This window comes from Dromaius novaehollandiae, chromosome 2 (genome assembly GCF_036370855.1).
Source record: "Dromaius novaehollandiae isolate bDroNov1 chromosome 2, bDroNov1.hap1, whole genome shotgun sequence".
Taxonomy (NCBI): domain Eukaryota; kingdom Metazoa; phylum Chordata; class Aves; order Casuariiformes; family Dromaiidae; genus Dromaius; species Dromaius novaehollandiae.
Window position 1 is genome coordinate 1,111,638 of NC_088099.1, and position 17,676 is coordinate 1,129,313.

The 17,676-nt window shown below is 45.2% G+C and overlaps 1 protein-coding gene across 10 annotated transcripts in view; it reads left to right on the forward strand.

Moving 5' to 3' along the window:
• MAP4 (microtubule associated protein 4) overlaps positions 1-17,676 on the forward strand; it is a 143,092-nt gene that overhangs the window by 52,272 nt on the left and 73,144 nt on the right. For all 10 annotated transcript variants that reach the window (XM_064505571.1, XM_064505567.1, XM_064505569.1 and 7 more), the window contains one exon: positions 4,045-4,110. In XM_064505571.1, the coding sequence (XP_064361641.1) occupies positions 4,045-4,110 (66 nt within the window). The remainder of the gene's footprint in view (positions 1-4,044; positions 4,111-17,676) is intronic.

Sequence of the window (17,676 nt, forward strand, 5' to 3'; positions counted from 1 at the left end):
CAGGGTGAGCGTGGAGGGTGACAGCCTTGGCCAGAGCTCTGCTGGCAGCGGTGGCTTTCTCCTGCTCCCGTGCCACCGGGTACCTGCCCTTTGGTGGTGGCTGATGGCACGTGCGTGCTTCTGAAGGGCCTGGAAGGTACCCGCCAACTGAGCTTCTCTTCAGTGCCATGGGAAAAGCAAAGTCCTAGCCCTTTTTTCCCCCTTTAATTCTGTCCCTCTGGGAGATGACAAGTGTGACTGCTCTTAGGAGCCATTTGGAAACGCATTGAACCATGCAAGGTGGAGCAGCTGAAGTGGCTGGTGTGAGATCTCCAGCTAGGTATGGCCCACAGCCACCCGTCCTAGCCCACGCCGCCTTGCCCGGCTCCCGCGTGCGATGGTGCCGAGGTGCTCGGCCGGGCGGCACTTGCATGTTGGCCGTGCCAAGTCACCGCCGGAGATTAGGCAGTTTTTGTATTGGCACCATCCATTTGCTCGAGATTATCGCTTTAGCAAATGCAGCCTTAAATTTGTTTATATAAAAATAATCCTTTGATCCCCTGGCCAGATGCAAACACCATCTTGTGATCCTGATGAGGATTATGTAGTTACAACATCTCGACATGGTTTTGTTTATAAACAATTTAGAACAGGAGGGAAGGAGACCTGGGCCTGAAGATTACCGGGTGCTTTTGCTTTTTTTTTTTTTTCTTTTTCACTCCACCTAACTAAAATCCGGTTGCACCGAAGGAGCTCACCTTCAGAGAGACGCAGCTAAACCGCCTACGAGCTCCAGGCGCGGTGGCTTTCCTGGCAGCGCAGGTTCGGTTTGAGCTGCATCGCTAGAAGGTTTCCAAAAAAGCCGGAGGTTTAAAGGAAATCGCGTTCCCTGCTCCTGGTGCAGGGCAGGGGCGGCCCGGGCTGGGCTGCTGCGATCGAGCCTGAGACCTCACTTAGGTTTTGTGCGCGGGAAGGAAGCGTTTGGTTCGGAGAGACCCTCGCTCGCTGTTCCGAGCGGTCGCCCTTCCCGTCGTACCGCAGCGTTCGGTAGGCCGGCCGAGAGCCGGGGGGGGATTTTCTTGGTTTGGTTTGGGGGTTTCTTCTGCAGAGCCCTCCGTAGGGAAGGGGGGGAGTCCTGGTTCTTCTTTTTGATGGAAGACAGCGGCCGGGATCACTTGCTACCTAGAAGATCAGTCCCTAGATGAAGCTCTTCCTCCAGCCGAAGTGTTTGTTTTCCGCGTAGCTGGAGGACACTCAGCTGCCAGAAGCACCACTCGGAGCGCGGTGCGACGCCGGTCTGGAGCGCACGCGAGCTGCCAGTGCTGGCTGACGAATTAACGCTTTAACAACCATAAAAACATGCACTCAGTCCCGCAGGCTGAATTTGTAATATTTAGCCGTTTGCAATCAACTCGAGTCCTGCTCGTAACACACACGTTGGATACGGCGTCGAGCCCGGAGCCTCCGGACGGCGGGGTGGTCTCTGCAGGCGCAACGCTCAGCCCCGAGCGGCGCCGGGAGCCGCGTGATGGCTTCGTCCAGTCTAAGCAACCTTGCTTTCGAGTCTTCCTTTGCAGCTTAAACTCCTGAAGAAATGGGACCTAGTGTGTGGCTGGTGGAAAGGGTGTATCGGAAGATCTTGGACATGTTTAGCACGACTGCGGATCCGAGAAGACTTTTCCGACGCCTCGGTTTTGGTGGCATCATCGGCTGACTCCCATAAACCAGTCAGGCTTATTTCTTGGGCTTAAGCAAGCCAGTAGGTCTGGCACTTGTGCTGTTAAAAGCCACGTGGAGCAGGACCGGCTGGTCCTCGGCGATCTCCTTGTGCCCCAGACACCCAGCACACCTCTGGGCGACGCGTGGGGCCTCCCTCGCCCCGAGCTCGGCCGGGTCGCGGGGCTCCCGCTGCCGCGGTGCCTGCCGGAGCTCCTGGAGACTGACGGCAGGAGGAGCTGCTGCCTCGAACTGCCGAGAAACAGGTCCAGGCATCCCCGTGCTATTTGCAGCCGCTCGGAGATGATGTAGGTGTATGTTTTTCTATAAGCTGTCTGGCAAGTTCATGTTGAATTTTCATAAAACACCGTGATGATGCACTGAGGCAGTTGGAAAGACTTCCTTTTGCCTTGCGGAGAGTAGGTTTAAGCCTTAAATTACTGTGTCTAAAGTGCACTGTAAATGTAGTTCCATCTTAAAATGGCTCGAGTTTAGAGGAGGAACAGCAGGGATCCCAGGTAACTGAATGATATATTTTTTTAAGGTTTTTAGCCATTACCCTGAGCTTTTCCTCTCGGTAAGCAGAAATAACAGCCTGCAGAGCTGAACTGCTGCTAGAGCTTATGCCGCTTGTTACGGTTAACTGCTCGGTATCGGTCTCGCAGTGACTTGTCTTTCGCTCTTTCACATCTGGCAAATGGGATGAGTTCCTAGAAATCACGCAGCGCTTATTGAAGAAAAGCTTAGAAAGTATTTGAAGACTTGGTGCTAGTTGCAAAGAGGGATATCTTTGGTTTAGATAAATAGCCTTGGAATATCTGCCTGGCCTGGTGGTCTACAGAAATACTGTGCTGCTGGCAACCTAGCCGGTATCAGTACCAGCACAGCTCGACTGCTTTCCTAAGGACCATGGTCTGATGTCAAAAGCGGTCATAAACTACTTGAGGGTATGTGTGTTCTTTTTTTTTCCTTCCAAAAGTGATTATAGTTACTGATGTTCAGCAGCCCTGTGCAGAGATTAAAGGATGAACACAGAGTTTCACCAGCATAATTTGATGGTTAGGAAAAACTGTTTGAGTACTAGAACAAAACGCATGCTTTTAAAAAAAATTATATTGTTGTATGTTAATTAAGTTCCTTAATTATTCTCAAGGACCATTTTCCAGTAGCTTTTTCAAAGATGGATTAATTAAGTTTTTCATGTTATAAGCCTGGAGATAGCTATGTGTGAGTTAAATGGCTTTTGCAAGGCTGCACAGTGAGCAGATGGCCAAGCCAATACTGGAGCTCAGCTCTTTGATCCTGAATTGCCTCAGCTATCACTAGGTCTTGTGTTGCTGTCATGTTTTCCAAGTTCAGCATGTAAATCGGAGTGACTCTTTATTTTATCTGTCCACGTTGGAACGAGATAGACCCCACCTACCCGATCTTGGAGCCGAGAATATCCTTTAATATGTTCCATCCTGGCAGTTGGGGTTTTGTTTGCTGGCTTTGGAAGGCGAGCAGGGTTTCCGAAGGCACGATTTCCGTGTGGTTTGGGAGCTGCGAAGCTGGGTTCATGCATGTGACAGACTACAGAAGTGTTCAAGAGATAAATCCAAGACTGTATATAGACAGACAGAAAATCGGAGTCTTTAGGAGATAACCTGGCTGCCTGACTTCCCCAAGCCTGTCTAGTGAAGCAGAGTTGTACGTGATAAATGGAACCAGCGGTATTTAATGTCCTGCACTTGTCCCCAAAATAGGTATGATGCCAAAAGTGGGCATATGTCACTAGGTTAAAATATTTGCTGTAACAGAAAGGTAGCTTCTGCAGGGTGCTCGCAGGGACCAGAGGCACTGGTTATCTCTGCATATGCTCCATTTGCAGTAACGTTGCTTTCAGGAGTCGGACACAAGCATCTCTTACAGCAAATCTTATCCTGAGGATTGCAAGCTTTTGGTGGAAGCAGCCGTTTCTTTGCTATAAGTATTTGCATGCAGCTTAGCAGGAGAGACGTTTTTTCATCGTGAATATAAACCCAAAGGTGCCATAGAATACCCCGTAAAGGGAGTGCAGGGTCACGGCTTGGGTCTCTCCCGTGGGGCTGGAGTCTCCTGGCAACTGAAATGCTCTCGCTTTGGGGCTCCAAGTTGCACTGCCTGGGGGAGGTGTGGGTGCCTTAAATTTTTTCAAAATAACTGAAGAAGGAAGGTCTGAGTGCATGTATCATGTGGAACAGAAGAAATGGTAAGAATTAACCAGTCCTTATCTGTGTTTGGTAACATTACTCATCCTTACAATGGTTTTAAACTATTGGTTAGGATTAGTTTCATCCAAATACTGACATTCTCTGTGATTTGTTGCAGATACTTCAGCTTCTGGGCCAACGGTTGTAGAGAATGGTGACCATGGAATAGGCAATGACCGTACAGGTAAGTGTTTAATGAATGAAACATGCCAAAACTTGGTGTTTTTCTGTGGAGCAGTAAACCTGCCGTGTGAACTCTGTTGGGATCAGATGCATTCTTCTGACTCAGAGTGTTTCTCCATGGAGGATTGTAGGTTTTCTTTTAATGATCTTCTTGAAGAATTTGAATCAATATTTTTATTCTCTTCTGAGTTTGAAACTTTTTATATGCATAAACCGCTTTTGAAGACATTGTATACTTTATCCATGCTTGATGTTGGGAAGGTGAACATCTAGAGCACTGATACCTAGACGAGTTTCCAGTGAGTCCGTAGTATTCACAGCCGAACGCTACCCTAGCACTGGGGTATGACTTGCCCTGTTCCCGGTGAGACTGGCGGTGATGTTTCCTCTCCGAGCACACCGTCTTTTCATGCACTTCTTTGTTCACTGCTACTTCGATGTTAGTGAAGTTACACTGACTGCTCTGCTTGTTCTCCAGCTTTTCTTGTATACTTTTCCATCTCCCTCCACCCCAAACCATCCTCTTTAAATCTCTCCTAATATTTGCTTTAGCAATGTGCTGTCAAAGCTGAAGTTGAGGTCTTGTGAACCTTTTTCCAACAGTAGCAGGATGGCTTCGTCTGCAAGAAGCATGTCATGATTTAAGCGGACAAATATTTAAAACTTGTTGGGACTCTGTTTAGAAAAAAAAAATCATCATTCTGTCAGCGTAGCTTACAGAGAAGTTGGTCGTCTTTTAACAGTTACATTTAATGACAAACGCTGATTCCCTTTTCTGAGAATTTCTTCCTGTGAGTTGGGTTTCCAACCAAATTCCAGCTGGAAACTCCTGGCGATGAGCAGGGCAGACCTCCGAGACTGCCTGTGCGAGTCGGTGCCTAGAGCTTCCTCTCGTGCTGAGAAGGGGGTGGACTTTGATCGACAGGCCCCTTTGTAGCATCCTTGTTTTGCTGAGCAGAAGATATTCAGGGCTGATTGCCATGCTGGCATTGGTAAGAGCTATTTATTTGGTCTTTCTCGTGACCTCCAATTCAGCTTTAGCAGTCTGGATCATTGCTAAGATTAAGCTGGGACTTTCCCAGCACTGACGTCCCTGCTAGTCCCTAGGTGCAGCCCCAAGAAAAAGTAACCCAGGAGACAGTGGGGAGAAGTACGGGGATGAGAGACAAGGATGAACGAAAGCAGTTTTGGCTTGAATTGTATTTAGAGAGGGAGTGAGTATTCATGGTCTTATTGAGGATGCAAATTTTAAAAATTGATCTTAGTACTTTAACTTGCCATTGTAAATCCAGTCAATTATAAAAACATAGGCAGACTTTTTTTTAGCGTAAAACTGAAATTAAGAATGCCTCTGAGCCTCCCTGAAGATACATCCTCTCTTTTAAGTACATATCACCAAAAGGAAATAGAAATAAAACCAGACTTACGATGCTCCAGGTATGACTAATTGAATGCACTGGGACTTTTTATTGAACTTCTAGATTGTATTTTTTAAAAAAAAATCTTGATATTGACTTAGTACTAGCCTTCTGGAGGTTTAACTCTTCAGGTGCTAAATGCTAGCGACTTTGATCAAAGATACTTTTATGTGTCTGAAGCTTTTTAATTTATTAATATGTTCCATCTTTGTGAGGTAGAGTTGGATTTTTTCTTGTTAAAGGCTGTCTAAAAGTGACATCAAAGTAGCTGAAATAGTCTGTTAAAGGATAAAGTCGTAGGCATCAAGTTAATTAGAGTTTTGAGAATAACGGAAGATTTATTCAATGCGACTATCTCATGGTCTCTTCTCCCCTGCCCCTTCCCCATGGAGCACTCGAGATACGGATGCTTGTACAGCTGAGAGGGTGGGATGAATGCTAATATGGGATCCGATATTGGAGACTTCTTTCAGGGGCTTGCAGTGGGTCGAAAAGCAGTCGATGAGCTGCAGAAATGCAGGAAAATTGTTCCAGGGCAGGTGACAGACTTCAGTAAGGCCTGGTTTGACCGCTCCTAGGCGGTGCTGCCTAAATCTCCTGTCTCTGGCCCTATGCCATCCTCAATTCTTGGCTGGGTTATTTCTTTTCACCTGGATCTGCTCCACGCTCTGGCTCTCCTGCAGCCAAAACGATCCTTACGGAGGAGCGGGGACGGAGAAGCTGGGAGGACGAAGGAGGTGATGCTCGTGCGAGGCGGCTCTGCTGCCAGACGGAGCTGTGTCGCGAGCTGCGGAGGGAGCTTTCGCAAGCAGAGCTGGGCTTGAGTTGGGCTCAGAAACGGGCTTTGGGGGAAGTGTTTGGGAAGGATGTAGTTAGGCTATTTGTAAATACAAGTATCTGCTCGACTCTCTGGCCTGGGTCACAGGAAACATTGCTGCACGCTCTCTCACCTAGCAAATGAGATGGTGACATGTTTATGTTCCTCGCTTGCCCCAGGTATCTGCAGACGCTGTTGCGTGTGTATGCCGAGGTTAGGATTAGTCAGGGCTGAGGTCTTAGCGCTAATTTGGCAACCTTTGCTGCCGAGTAACTGGACACCCCAGTGCAAAATACTGCTGATATAGTACATGAATAAATCCAAAGCTAATGCCACTCAGTGGCAAAAACCTGGTTTAACTTCTGGATTTTTTTCATTATAGCAGAGAGGTATTTAAGCCATTTTTATAGGATGTGTGTAATTCAGTATTTCAGCATGTAAAGCAAAATTGCGAAAGGTTGACTTTACCTTGACTACTTACTTCGGGGCTCAAAACTTAGGACCGTGAGGCCAAGAACTCTTTGCCTTCTTTTGCTTTCACTGGAAGTGGGAGACTGACGACTTCTTTAAGGCTTCTGTGCTTGGCAGGGCTGCTCCTTGCGTGGCAGCGGCTGGTTTTGGTTTGTTTGGGGGTGCTGAGAATTTGGGAGCTACAGCCTGGGAGCTCTGACTTTGGTACTTGGCACACAGGCTGAAAACAACTCTGTTAATTCGATCCTTCGTTATAAGGATAAACGTAAGAGAAACGGTGCAGCGTTTAGATGGAAGATGCTCTTGTCTCTTGAAACTCTTGAACGGGATGAGCGAGGGTGAAATTGTACTGAACGGGACCTGTGTGCTCACTTCCCTCATGCAGAAGGTAGAGGATGCCTAGCAAATATATGCATAACTTTCAAACCATGCAAAGTTTAAAACTCCTTATTGCAGGATATTTGCCTAGAGTACAAAGGAATTAAAAACAAAATTAAAAAAGGCAAATTTTTGGAGGAAGTCTGTCAAACAGACGAATGTGGATACCTGTTATTCCAAGATGCTGTTCGTTACGTTGCTGGAAGGTGAGAGGTGACCTAGGGAAGTATTGCTGTCTGTGCTTATACTCTCCCTAGATGGACTTTCTCTCCAAGCCAGCCCGGCTGTCATTCTCTCATCGGAGATCAGGTCACAAAAATACCGTGTTTGTCCCTGTTTTCAATGCAAACTGCTTTTAAGTAACATCCTGAGCTGCTGCTCTCTTAAGAGCAGTTTGTCACTAATCTTGGTTTATCACAGCTAATTTTGCATGTGGCGCAGTTGTCATGCGTAGCATGACTAGTGATTATTTCAGACTCCTGTAAAAACAAAGTTTCCAGTGTCCCTAATCTGGCTTTCGGCAAATCTCCTGGCTGCACTAAATGAAGTATTGCTTGTTGTGCAGCGTGCTACCTGAATGTTCATGTTTACTAATGACTTGCGCTTTTTTGCCCCTTTCCCCATCCCTTATCCCTCTCCTCCTTCTTTTCCTCTCTTCTATTTTCTCCTCCTAGAAGCCTAGACTGTCTCCTAACACTGGGGCTGCCACTGACACAAGACCAGTGTACTTTTCTACCTGCCATTACACTTCTAAAACCTTCAGCATTTTACAGAGCTCTTGCTTTACATCCTTGGACTTTACGCGTAGAAGAAACCAAAGGGTAGCTCTGCTGTCGGCCGATCAGCCCTCCTCCTCCTCCCTCTCTGCTCTGCAGTGCTTGTTGAAACCTTCCTCCTTTGTGTAAGCACAGACGTGCATGACGGTTCCTAGCTGCGCTGTTTCGGCACTCCCACTGTTCTTTTTTGAACCACAACTACAGCTCCGTTTTTAGCTCGAGTGCTTTTAAAATTAATTTAAATCCTTTGATGTGAAATCTCGAGTTGTGCTTCCATAGCGGATGGGTGCACCAGGACTGCAGCTCCTCTCCCGCCCGCCCTGGCTGCCTGCAGCCTGTAGGCACAGCCCCGAGTGTCACCTGCCTTTCTCCTCGCTGCTTTGAAACCTTCCCGTTTAAGGTTTGATCTTAAATAATGGTGTCTTTGAAACAGGTGTTTCTGCTTCCTAGCACTTGCTATGCAAACCTCAAAAATAGATTAGGAATAACCGCATTTACTGAGGTACGAGCAGAGCTGCTGGTTTGAGGGATGGGTTACGGGGTTCAAGCGCTTGCCGTCAGAGGGAAAACCAGCAGCCCCAGCTCCCTGCCTCTGTGCTTGCTTGGATGTTGTATTGCAGACTGTGGGAATGAGAAAAAAATGCCTTTCTTCATGCCTTTAGCTTCAGCATACTTGGGTGAAATTTTACCTGTCATCAAGAAGAATAAGCCCCCCCCCCACCCCAAATCTGACTGAGAGAAAAACCAAAGGCCTGTGACAAATCTGTACTGAAATAATTATGATATAGTTCAGGCAACATTGGGACAAATGTGCCTCTTTTAACCTTAAACAGAACTACAAGAGGTCGGTAACTCCCTTGCATCCCTGCTGTCTCCAGAAAGATGCAAAGCTGCGACCTTTCCAAATACAAAAGTATTAGTTATTAAAACACAAAAACAAAATTGCAGAAGGAGGAAATAACTTTAGAGAGCCTGTGCTTTAAAATAATATTCTAGGCAGGTTCAGACTGGATTTTTGTAGACTAGTGAATGCTTTGTTTGAGGACAGTGGTGGTGTGCAGCTGAAATTACTGTCTGCAGCACCTGAGAAAAGTACGGGATTTATTTGAAGCAAAATCCAGCCAAAGGTAAAATGTGATTCTCCAAATTGCAAAAAGCTCACATCTTAAGACTTGTGTAAAAAAGACACAAGACTTTTGTAGAAGAGAGTAGCTTGCACCTGAATACTCCTAGTACCCTGCTACTACCCATGATTATGTTAAGGTATTGGCCTACTAATGATTTACTGGTAGTGTTACACCTGGGATGAATACTGCTGCTAACTCCAGCTGTAGGTTTTCTTTGAAGATCCCCTGATCTCCGTCACAGTGACTTGTCCAACTTTTTTTTTTAAATCTGAGCCCTCGTATGCTCCCCACCCAGGGTGACTGCATCCCGGGTGGCCGCAGTGAATTGTGTGTGCCATCAGCCTGTTCAGGGATGTGCATCAGAACTTGAGGCTTTTGTTCCCTAATTTGGTGGGAATTTACTGCTTTACCCACTGTTCGAAGCCTCATTAGTGTGTCGCTGGCATCCCTGCGATGCCAGTCTGCTGAGGACTGAACAAGTGACACCGGTAGCTTATCCTCCGCCGTGGATGTGGCTCGCTTCCTGATGAAACACTATTGCCCACACGCAACCGATGGCCAAAAAGCTGTGGTTTTCCTATTCTAGCCCACACTTGTGGCGTTGACAGAGCCATCATGTCGGTTTTTGAAGACCAGCAGCCTCTGAGACCAGATCATGACTGAAGTACAAAAATAACCGTTTGCCAGCGGACTAGAATAGGAATGGGCCTTGGGATGCAAGCGATAATGGCAGATATGCCTGTGACAGAATGGCCTTTATGGCGGTGCTTTTTTTTCTTTTTTTGTCTTTTTTCCCATATAGTAGCATGTAGCTACCAGGCTGGACTAGGACTAGTTTCTCTGGCTTTACTGCAGACTGGCTTTGCTGTACAGAGCAAGTCTGCTTCTTGCATCCTAACCAAAAGGTGAGACAAAAGCAATCGGATGTAAAGCCAAGAGAGATGTTCAGTCTCTTTGTTCTTATTCCCATAAAGTGCTTTCCTCTGAGGTTTTTTTTTCTTTTGGTGTCTATTGCCATAAAAAAAGATTGTTTTTTTTTTTTTTAAGACCTGTTTATAGCACTTTTTTTTTTTTTTTTTTTAAATCTGGTTGATTTTGGAGTAAGACAGCATCGCTGCTAGTTTGGAGGGATTTTAACTTGTGACACAAGTTGTTTGTTTTTACCTTTTGCCTTAAGTGGGTTTAACTATTTGTGCCCTAGAAGTAGAGAGTGAATAATTACAGAGAGAAATTTTTGAGAGTAAATAAGAGGAGTTTTCAGTGTAGCTGAAAGCCAGACTTCCTTGCCTTCCCCTCCAAATGCCTTATTTTACTGAGGTAGAACAATGTGTTAAAGTCTTGGTCAGAGGGAAATGTCCAGCACTTGCATAGTTGGCTGGATCAGCTCGTCTTCCCAGGTGGGGCAGAGCTGAGGGAAACTCTGCTCTAACAACCTCGTAAAACCAGGAGTTCCCAGTTTAATGACATTGGCCTTGACATCTGTCCCCCCCCCCAGGGTCTCCAACAGAGCAAGGCAGAGCTTGCTGCTCGCGGGAATAATTCATTCGTTGTGCCACCACAAGACCAAAACTACCTTTTCCCCCCTTTTCCCCATATTTTTATCCCCATTCTTTTAAATAGGGTTAGGCTTACAAATTTGAACATAAGCTGTAGATGGAGGAAGAGAGCCGGTTGTTTGAGTTTGTAGTAGTCTTCCTTAGAGGGACTCTTGCCCGAAGCTCTGCGATGCCCCGTTTGGGCTTTTGTGGGGTAGGAAGGACCTGCCTGTGCTGGGAGGCTGCCGCGCTTTGCGGGACGGGCGGGGGGCCGAGGGAAATGTGGCCTTAATGGGTAAATGCAGAGAGCTGCATCTTTTGTCACTCCTAGAAACCGTGTCTGCATCTTGCTGAAAACTCAGTGCAATAAATAAACATGAATAAGAAAACATGAAAAGCATCTTAAGACAGTCAGGAAGTTACCAAATGTGTTGCTTTATTTAAATCTCATGTACTGTCCATAATCTTGTCCAGTTTTTGGAGCTAATATGGAGCCTTTGCACACTCTTCTATAACTTTCTTGTGCTTACAAGCTTGTCTATTATGATTTTTGATATTTCTTTTCTAATGATTCCAACTGCTTTGTATGATGTGAAGCTGTGTATCGCTTTGTTCAATAAATCACCCTAATAAACATGTCAAACTAACCTCTCAATAGTTGTACTGTGGTGAAAGTCCTCTGGAGCTGTGCTGCTAGTTTGTGGTTGATGCCTGTAGCTATCTGCATGCCCTGGATTAACCACACTTAGGTATTCCCGAAAGGGGTAAGTGCCTTTGAATGGAGTAACTTGCTGACTGGATGGGTGATGGAAAATGTGTCCATCAAAGAATCAGTTTAGTTTGCACAATAAAACTGAAAAGGTTTGAGTGAGCCACGTGATTGAGGAGTTTTGAGGGTGGGAGGGGAAGACTGAAAGGAAGGAGAGCATCTCTCTTCAGTCGTGCTCAAGAAACAAAGTGAGAAGGGGATGGATGAGTTGGATGCTCGTTTCCGTGTTGGACATACAAGGTACTTAAAATCTCCTTGTAAAAACTAGCTAATAAACAATGTCTAGTGCTTGTGGTAACAGATGCACATCTTATGGCTTAAGATGCCTGGTTTTGTAAGGATTCACAGCAGAATGGCAAGTCTATAAGAATGGTAGTCTGCATTTAACAATACTTCTGTGCATTGCGATGCATATGATGGATGCATTTAATGGCCATCCCCATAGAGATTCAGTCTTTGCTGTTTGCTCTTAATCTAACCCCCTTTTAAGTTGCTAGTGCACAAAATTCTGAAAGAAAAAAGTCGTTCCTTAGGCTTCGCATCTTGAAAATAGGACATTTAAAAGTACAGTTTTCTTATTAAAGCTATTTCTCCTCCTTTACCTGTCTGCATATTTCATGTTTGGTGTGACTTCTCATTCATGATGGCTTTTCGTATCCCTCTGGACTTCCCAGGAGAGCTGTTCAGGCTTTCCAGAATGGGTCTGCATCCAAGCATGTTCTCTAAAGGAGAGCTGCTTCAGTCTAAAAAAAGTAGCAGACTGAATAATTCAGAAGACTTGTTTAGTTCTGCAGACCAGCATGACTAAGAGGCTTTTTTTGCGCGTTTGATCTTTTGGGGGTAATTATTTTTAGGACTGAGCTGAGTGGAGGAAGCGTCTCCGCAAAGCTGCCTTGCTAATGTTGAGGGACGCGATTTGGAGGGTGTTAAGCTTCTGGGCTCTTTGACTTCTGGTAGGGATCCTGCGTGGAAGAGGGAGGCCCGCACCAGGGGCTGGTTTTCCTCCTTACCTGTGGAGGGTCGGCCCAGAAAATACAAGTTTGTGCTTTCCGCTGTGCACCTCTGCCTGGGACGTGAGAGGTGCTCATGGCCTTTCCAAACTGAAGAACCCCGCCAGCTTCCTGAGAGTGGTGACGGAGCTGAGAGTAGTGGTTGACAATCTCAGTTTCTGAACTACTCATGAGTAATCCAAAGGCTTGAAAGTTTCCAGATATTGAAGCATTTATAAACACTAGGAACACGGGGTAAATTTTGTTCAGTGCAGAATTTTGTTTAAAAACCCCTTTCACTCTGAAGAGCCACTTCCAGATGTACTGATCTAGGATAAGATCTGCAGTTCTGCCGTAGCAGAGTGTTTGGTGGAGTGTCGTACAAGGAGAAGTCGTCCCCATGTGCTCCTATTGAGTCATCTTTCAGTGCATCCGCAGGCGTAGATCTGTTGCTTCAACGTGTAGTATCAGTACAGCTCTTCTGTGTTGTCTAATTGCATGCGAGGTCAACGTACCTGGCCGGTATTTGAGTCCTTCTAAACTGGAGAGCTGTATTGTGAGCTGCCTAACAATAGTTCTTGACCTGAAGTCAAGCTGCTGCAAAATGTTAAAATATTATGCTAAAAATACTGCGTTTGAGAACTTCCAGTCCTTGGATCTCTCTTATTCTTCCACACCTGAGTGGGTTGAAAATTCATGTTTTACGTGAAAGTGATGTAGATCTGTACTGACTACGTGGAGCACTTCTCAAAAGGCAACCACTGTTGCTACTGATTTCCTAAATCCTTATTTCTGTTAAAACTTCTGGATTTTTTCAAAGAATATTCAGAATATGAACCTTGAAATGACTGTGTGAATACTGTGGAATGACTTCTTTGAGAAACCCTGGTTTTTGGAGGACTTCCTATGGAGGAGGAGGAGTAGGAGTGTGCTACTAATGCAAATTGAAGATTCAATTTTAGCATAAGGAAGCGTAAGTGTTGTAGTGTACTTCTGAGGCTTTGGACTTTGGGGGTTGAGACCTTTTCATAAAAGCTGGCTAGGACCACCAGTGACGGCGTCACCAGCGCAGGGCAGTCCTTACTTGGCAAGTTCCACAACAGACCAATAACTCCTTAGCCATAAATATCTGATCTTGATTTCTTTCATGATCTGAAGTTTTTAAATCTTCCATTCTCTTGGGGTAAGTTCTGTATAGTTTCCATCAGAAATGCACTTAAAAAAAATAGGACTTCCTTATTTCTGTTTCAAATTCAGTCAACTTCAAAGTGGTAAGAGGTATGCAGTGAACGATTCGCTTCCAGTGTAAGTAGTTACATGTTACTCTTATCAACACTGTAAATACTGCATGTTTTTGCTGAAAAAATCTCCTGGATCTCACTTAAATTTAACTGATGATCTTGGCACTGTGATAGAAGTTGGGGTTTTTTGTAATTTTTAAAGAACAGCTTTATTGGGAAAAGGCAAGAAGACCTCAGTGTGATGGGAAGTTGTTCTTTGCTAAAGATTTCACATCTCAGTACTGCTTCTGTCCTGCACAGGGAGCAGAAGCGTAGTTTTTCTTCTGCATGTTTTTGCCACTGCCTTTTGGGAATCTCTGCACCAATATCTTTATTTCTTCTTGCAATAGTCTTCTGATGAATATTTCGCTAAACTAAACTTTACCCCTTTCCCAAGTGCAGTAGTAAGGGAATAAAGCAGCCGAGCAAGGCCGGGGCTGCGGAAAGCCGGCGGCGCGGGAACCTGGCGGCTCTGCGAGGGAAGGAGGGACCTTCTGGTCTGAAGAAGAAAAGCTGTTGCCATGGCCGTGTTGCTCTTAAATGGCACCTTCCTAGCAACCTGCTGCTCTTGCTTTTCACTTCTCGCTTTTTGCTTTTTAAAGCTGGATTCAAAGGTGAAATGTATCCTGAGTGAATTTGTTGAATAGAAATGTTAACTCAACCCCCCCTTTCTTTTTTTTTTTTTAGTGTGTTTAAGATGCATTTTAGAGAGCATCTGACAGCTGGATGACTTGACATGTTTTTTCATGAAGCTTGAATTTCCTGAGCAAGTAGCTGTTGCTTAAAATATTCAGGCCATGAGCTTTGGAGCTTATATCTTGAATTTAATATCTTATTATCTTATCCTTATCCGTTTAAACCAACTGATGTGTGAAGCTACACTTCAGAAATTATAGGAAAAATGTATAGACTATCTAATAGAAAATGCGAGCCCTTTTTTTGTCTGTCCATATTTTAAGTTCATCAGCCTTTGCACAAAATCAGCTTGATTGCCATTACTCAGAAAAGCAGCTCTGTTCCTATTTACCAGGAATATTTTTGCACAGGTAGCTCTGTAGGTTGTGGCACGTTTAGACTGCCTTTTAAAAATAGGCATTTTTAAAAGGTTTTTGAAGCAGGTAGGAGAGAGACGGAGGTTCATAGCTGCGAGTCCTTTCTCCCCCTTTATGGCTTCAGACATTATCCTGTTTGTTTTCTTGCTTAATCTGACTTTCTATATCAGAATTTTTGCGTTGACCCTTCTGGATACCTGGGATTTAACTTTATCTGCTACGTATGCTTGCAAGACTTGTCAAACTGAAATTACCCATCATAATTAAGCTTAGTCTAAATGCTTTATTATCATCTTTTTGTTAGACCTAGTTAATTATTTAGCTTGAGAAGAAAAAATTATCTTTAATATTGTTAGTCAAATATTTGCTTTTGTGCTAGTAATGTGGCCAAGCCTGGGGGAAAGGTACTGAGCTAACAGCAAAAAGCAAACGGGCAGAAACGCCGAGCATCGCATCCAGCCCGCTGGCCGAATGGGTGCCGGGGCCCGGGAAACTTCCCTAATCCCGGCTCTGCTTGCCGCTCGCTCCGAGGCCTTAGCGCTCTAATCTTCTTCCATTGCGGGGCCCTCACCGAAAATAGGCTAAGGCTGATTATATTGTGCATTTTATCTTACGTGGCCGTGGCGCATCTGTTGCGATCACCGCGTTCTCGTTTCAGCGGTGTTGGCTGGTACCGGAGGTGATCCTGCCTCGTCTGACCTTTTCTGGAAAAGGATAATCTTGCAGTTATAAAACAAATCTGGATGCGGTAAGGCTGAGCAAGAAGAGATCTTTGGCGCTTAATAGCGAGAGCGTCTCAAAACCCCAGAGTAAATGCATCTCTTAAATGGCTAAGGAAGGTGAAATTTAACTTAGCACCGAGCTTGATGAATATCTGACTATTGTTTCCTCATGAAACCCCATAAAACTGCTCTCTAGGCAAGTATTTTTGGAAAAAATTCAGATTGCTCTCTCTTGAATCAGTGATTCACTAAGAATACAGGAATTGTGAATGTGCTGCTGGTCAGTAACCTCCCCTTTTGCTGCTATTTTTGCAATTTGTGGGGCTAATAGCCAGCTCCAACCCATAAAATGTGAAGTATACCTTCAGAAAAGCCTTGGGCTTCTAAAATGCTCGGACCTTTGTCCAGTATAGCATAAAAATGCTACTTGAGCTGCTGCATGAGTGTTGGAAAAGAAGAACTTATGGAAGTGGATGCATAAAACGCTGGGAAGAGTAATGCTGTCCATCTCCTGGCATAGGTTACTGTTGTCTAGTTTCTCTTAAGGGTTTTCTCTCTTTTTATGTGATGCTGGAAGTGAATATTTACCCTGCTCTTGGTGAGATTCTGCAAAATGCAGTGTTTATTTTTTGACGTATGTTCTTTTCCTTGTCCCATTTCTGTTGATGAATACTCTACAGTTTCTCCTTTCCTCCACCCTGTTTGGTAAGAGCTCACCTTGCTTCATCAGAGCCGGTCCCTCTTCACTCGGCGAGGCTTTTTATACCCTTAAATGAATAATGTCGGATCGTAATTTTGGTAACCAGGAGATGCTGTGGTGTTTGAGCAGGAGACTGCTCCGATAAATCGGGTGGTTCATTTTAGCAGTAGTGAATTGCAAAATAAACTGCTTCCTAAAGACGGATGGGTAGAAATAGAAATTCCTCAACACGCATCCGGCTGTTTGCGTCGCATCGGTGCCTGTTAAGTTCGGCAAGATTGACAGTCCCCTCCGGAGCGCTCCTATAGCTTTGGGGCTGCAGACTTTCTGTAGACAGTCAGTGCTGTAGGCAACTGTGAAATTAGAAATGACTTAACGAGCAAGGCAGAGGAGCGACATGAGACTCTGGGAAGTGAATGGAACATGATTCATCCAGAAGTGACATGATCTGGAAGGGATGCTGGATTTTGTTTTGTCATGTAGCTCATTAGGCTGTTGAACCTTTTTCCTTTTAACTAGAGCACACTATATTTAACCTGCCTGTTCTAAAAGAAGAATTTTCTGTAGTTCTCTGCGACAAGTTAATTTTTCTGTACCCTCAAGGCTAGTCTGTCTTCCTAAAAGAGAGCAAAGACTGGCTAAATTTGCCTCCTTTCTCTGCACTTCTCGAGCTGCTGTGATTTAGCAGCTGCTTTTTTCCAGAGGATTTTTGGTCTCTCCAGAGGTGGTTGCAGCACTGAACAGAGCGGTGTTTTATTCTTCGAGTCCTTTTTTCTGCGCAGCCTAAAATTTAAAATGCTGTAGCATTGGATTTGGCTGCCGGAGGAAAACGCGCTGGTGGTTAATGATGAAGTCACGTGCTGGGCTAGTGGGAAGGCTGGGAAGAGAGCTGGGGTTTGCAGAGCACCGGGGCCCTGGGACGTGGCAGCGTTTGCCAGCAGAAAGCTGTCGTGGGTCCCAGATCGGCAGCCTGCGATGGCTGAATAAAATGCTCTGCATTAATGGGATTTGGCAGGAAAAAAAGGGGTTAGAGGTGTCCGAGTTCTTGATACGATGCCACGGGTTCTGCCTCGACTGGCGCACAGCTTTCTGTGTCTTAAATCTTTGCTTGGTGCCGGTTTAAGACATGCTGCTGCAGAATTAAATTTGTCAACAGGGCAGAAAGTCCTGGGCTGTTTCTGATTAGCAGAGAAGCAGCATCTACTCTCTACCACTGACACGTGCAAATCATAGAAATTTGACCATTGAAATCAGTCCAATGTGTCTGTGATGCTGGGGAAGGATGTTCTCTCTAAGTCTAAGAAAAGATGCTTTGGCTTTCTTATTGAAATAGTTTCTTTATTACTTAGGTGTGGCTGTAAAATCAAATCTTCCTACAACGTTATGTGGTTGCGTTGTAGCCTTACCAGCGTCCTACCAGTCTGGGTGGACCCCCAGTGTCACCGCCTTTGCTCTAGCTACAGTCAGGGCTCCAGGTTCAGAGAGACGGCAAATACGAAGCCAGGCAATCACGTTTTTAGGCAAATATTGTTG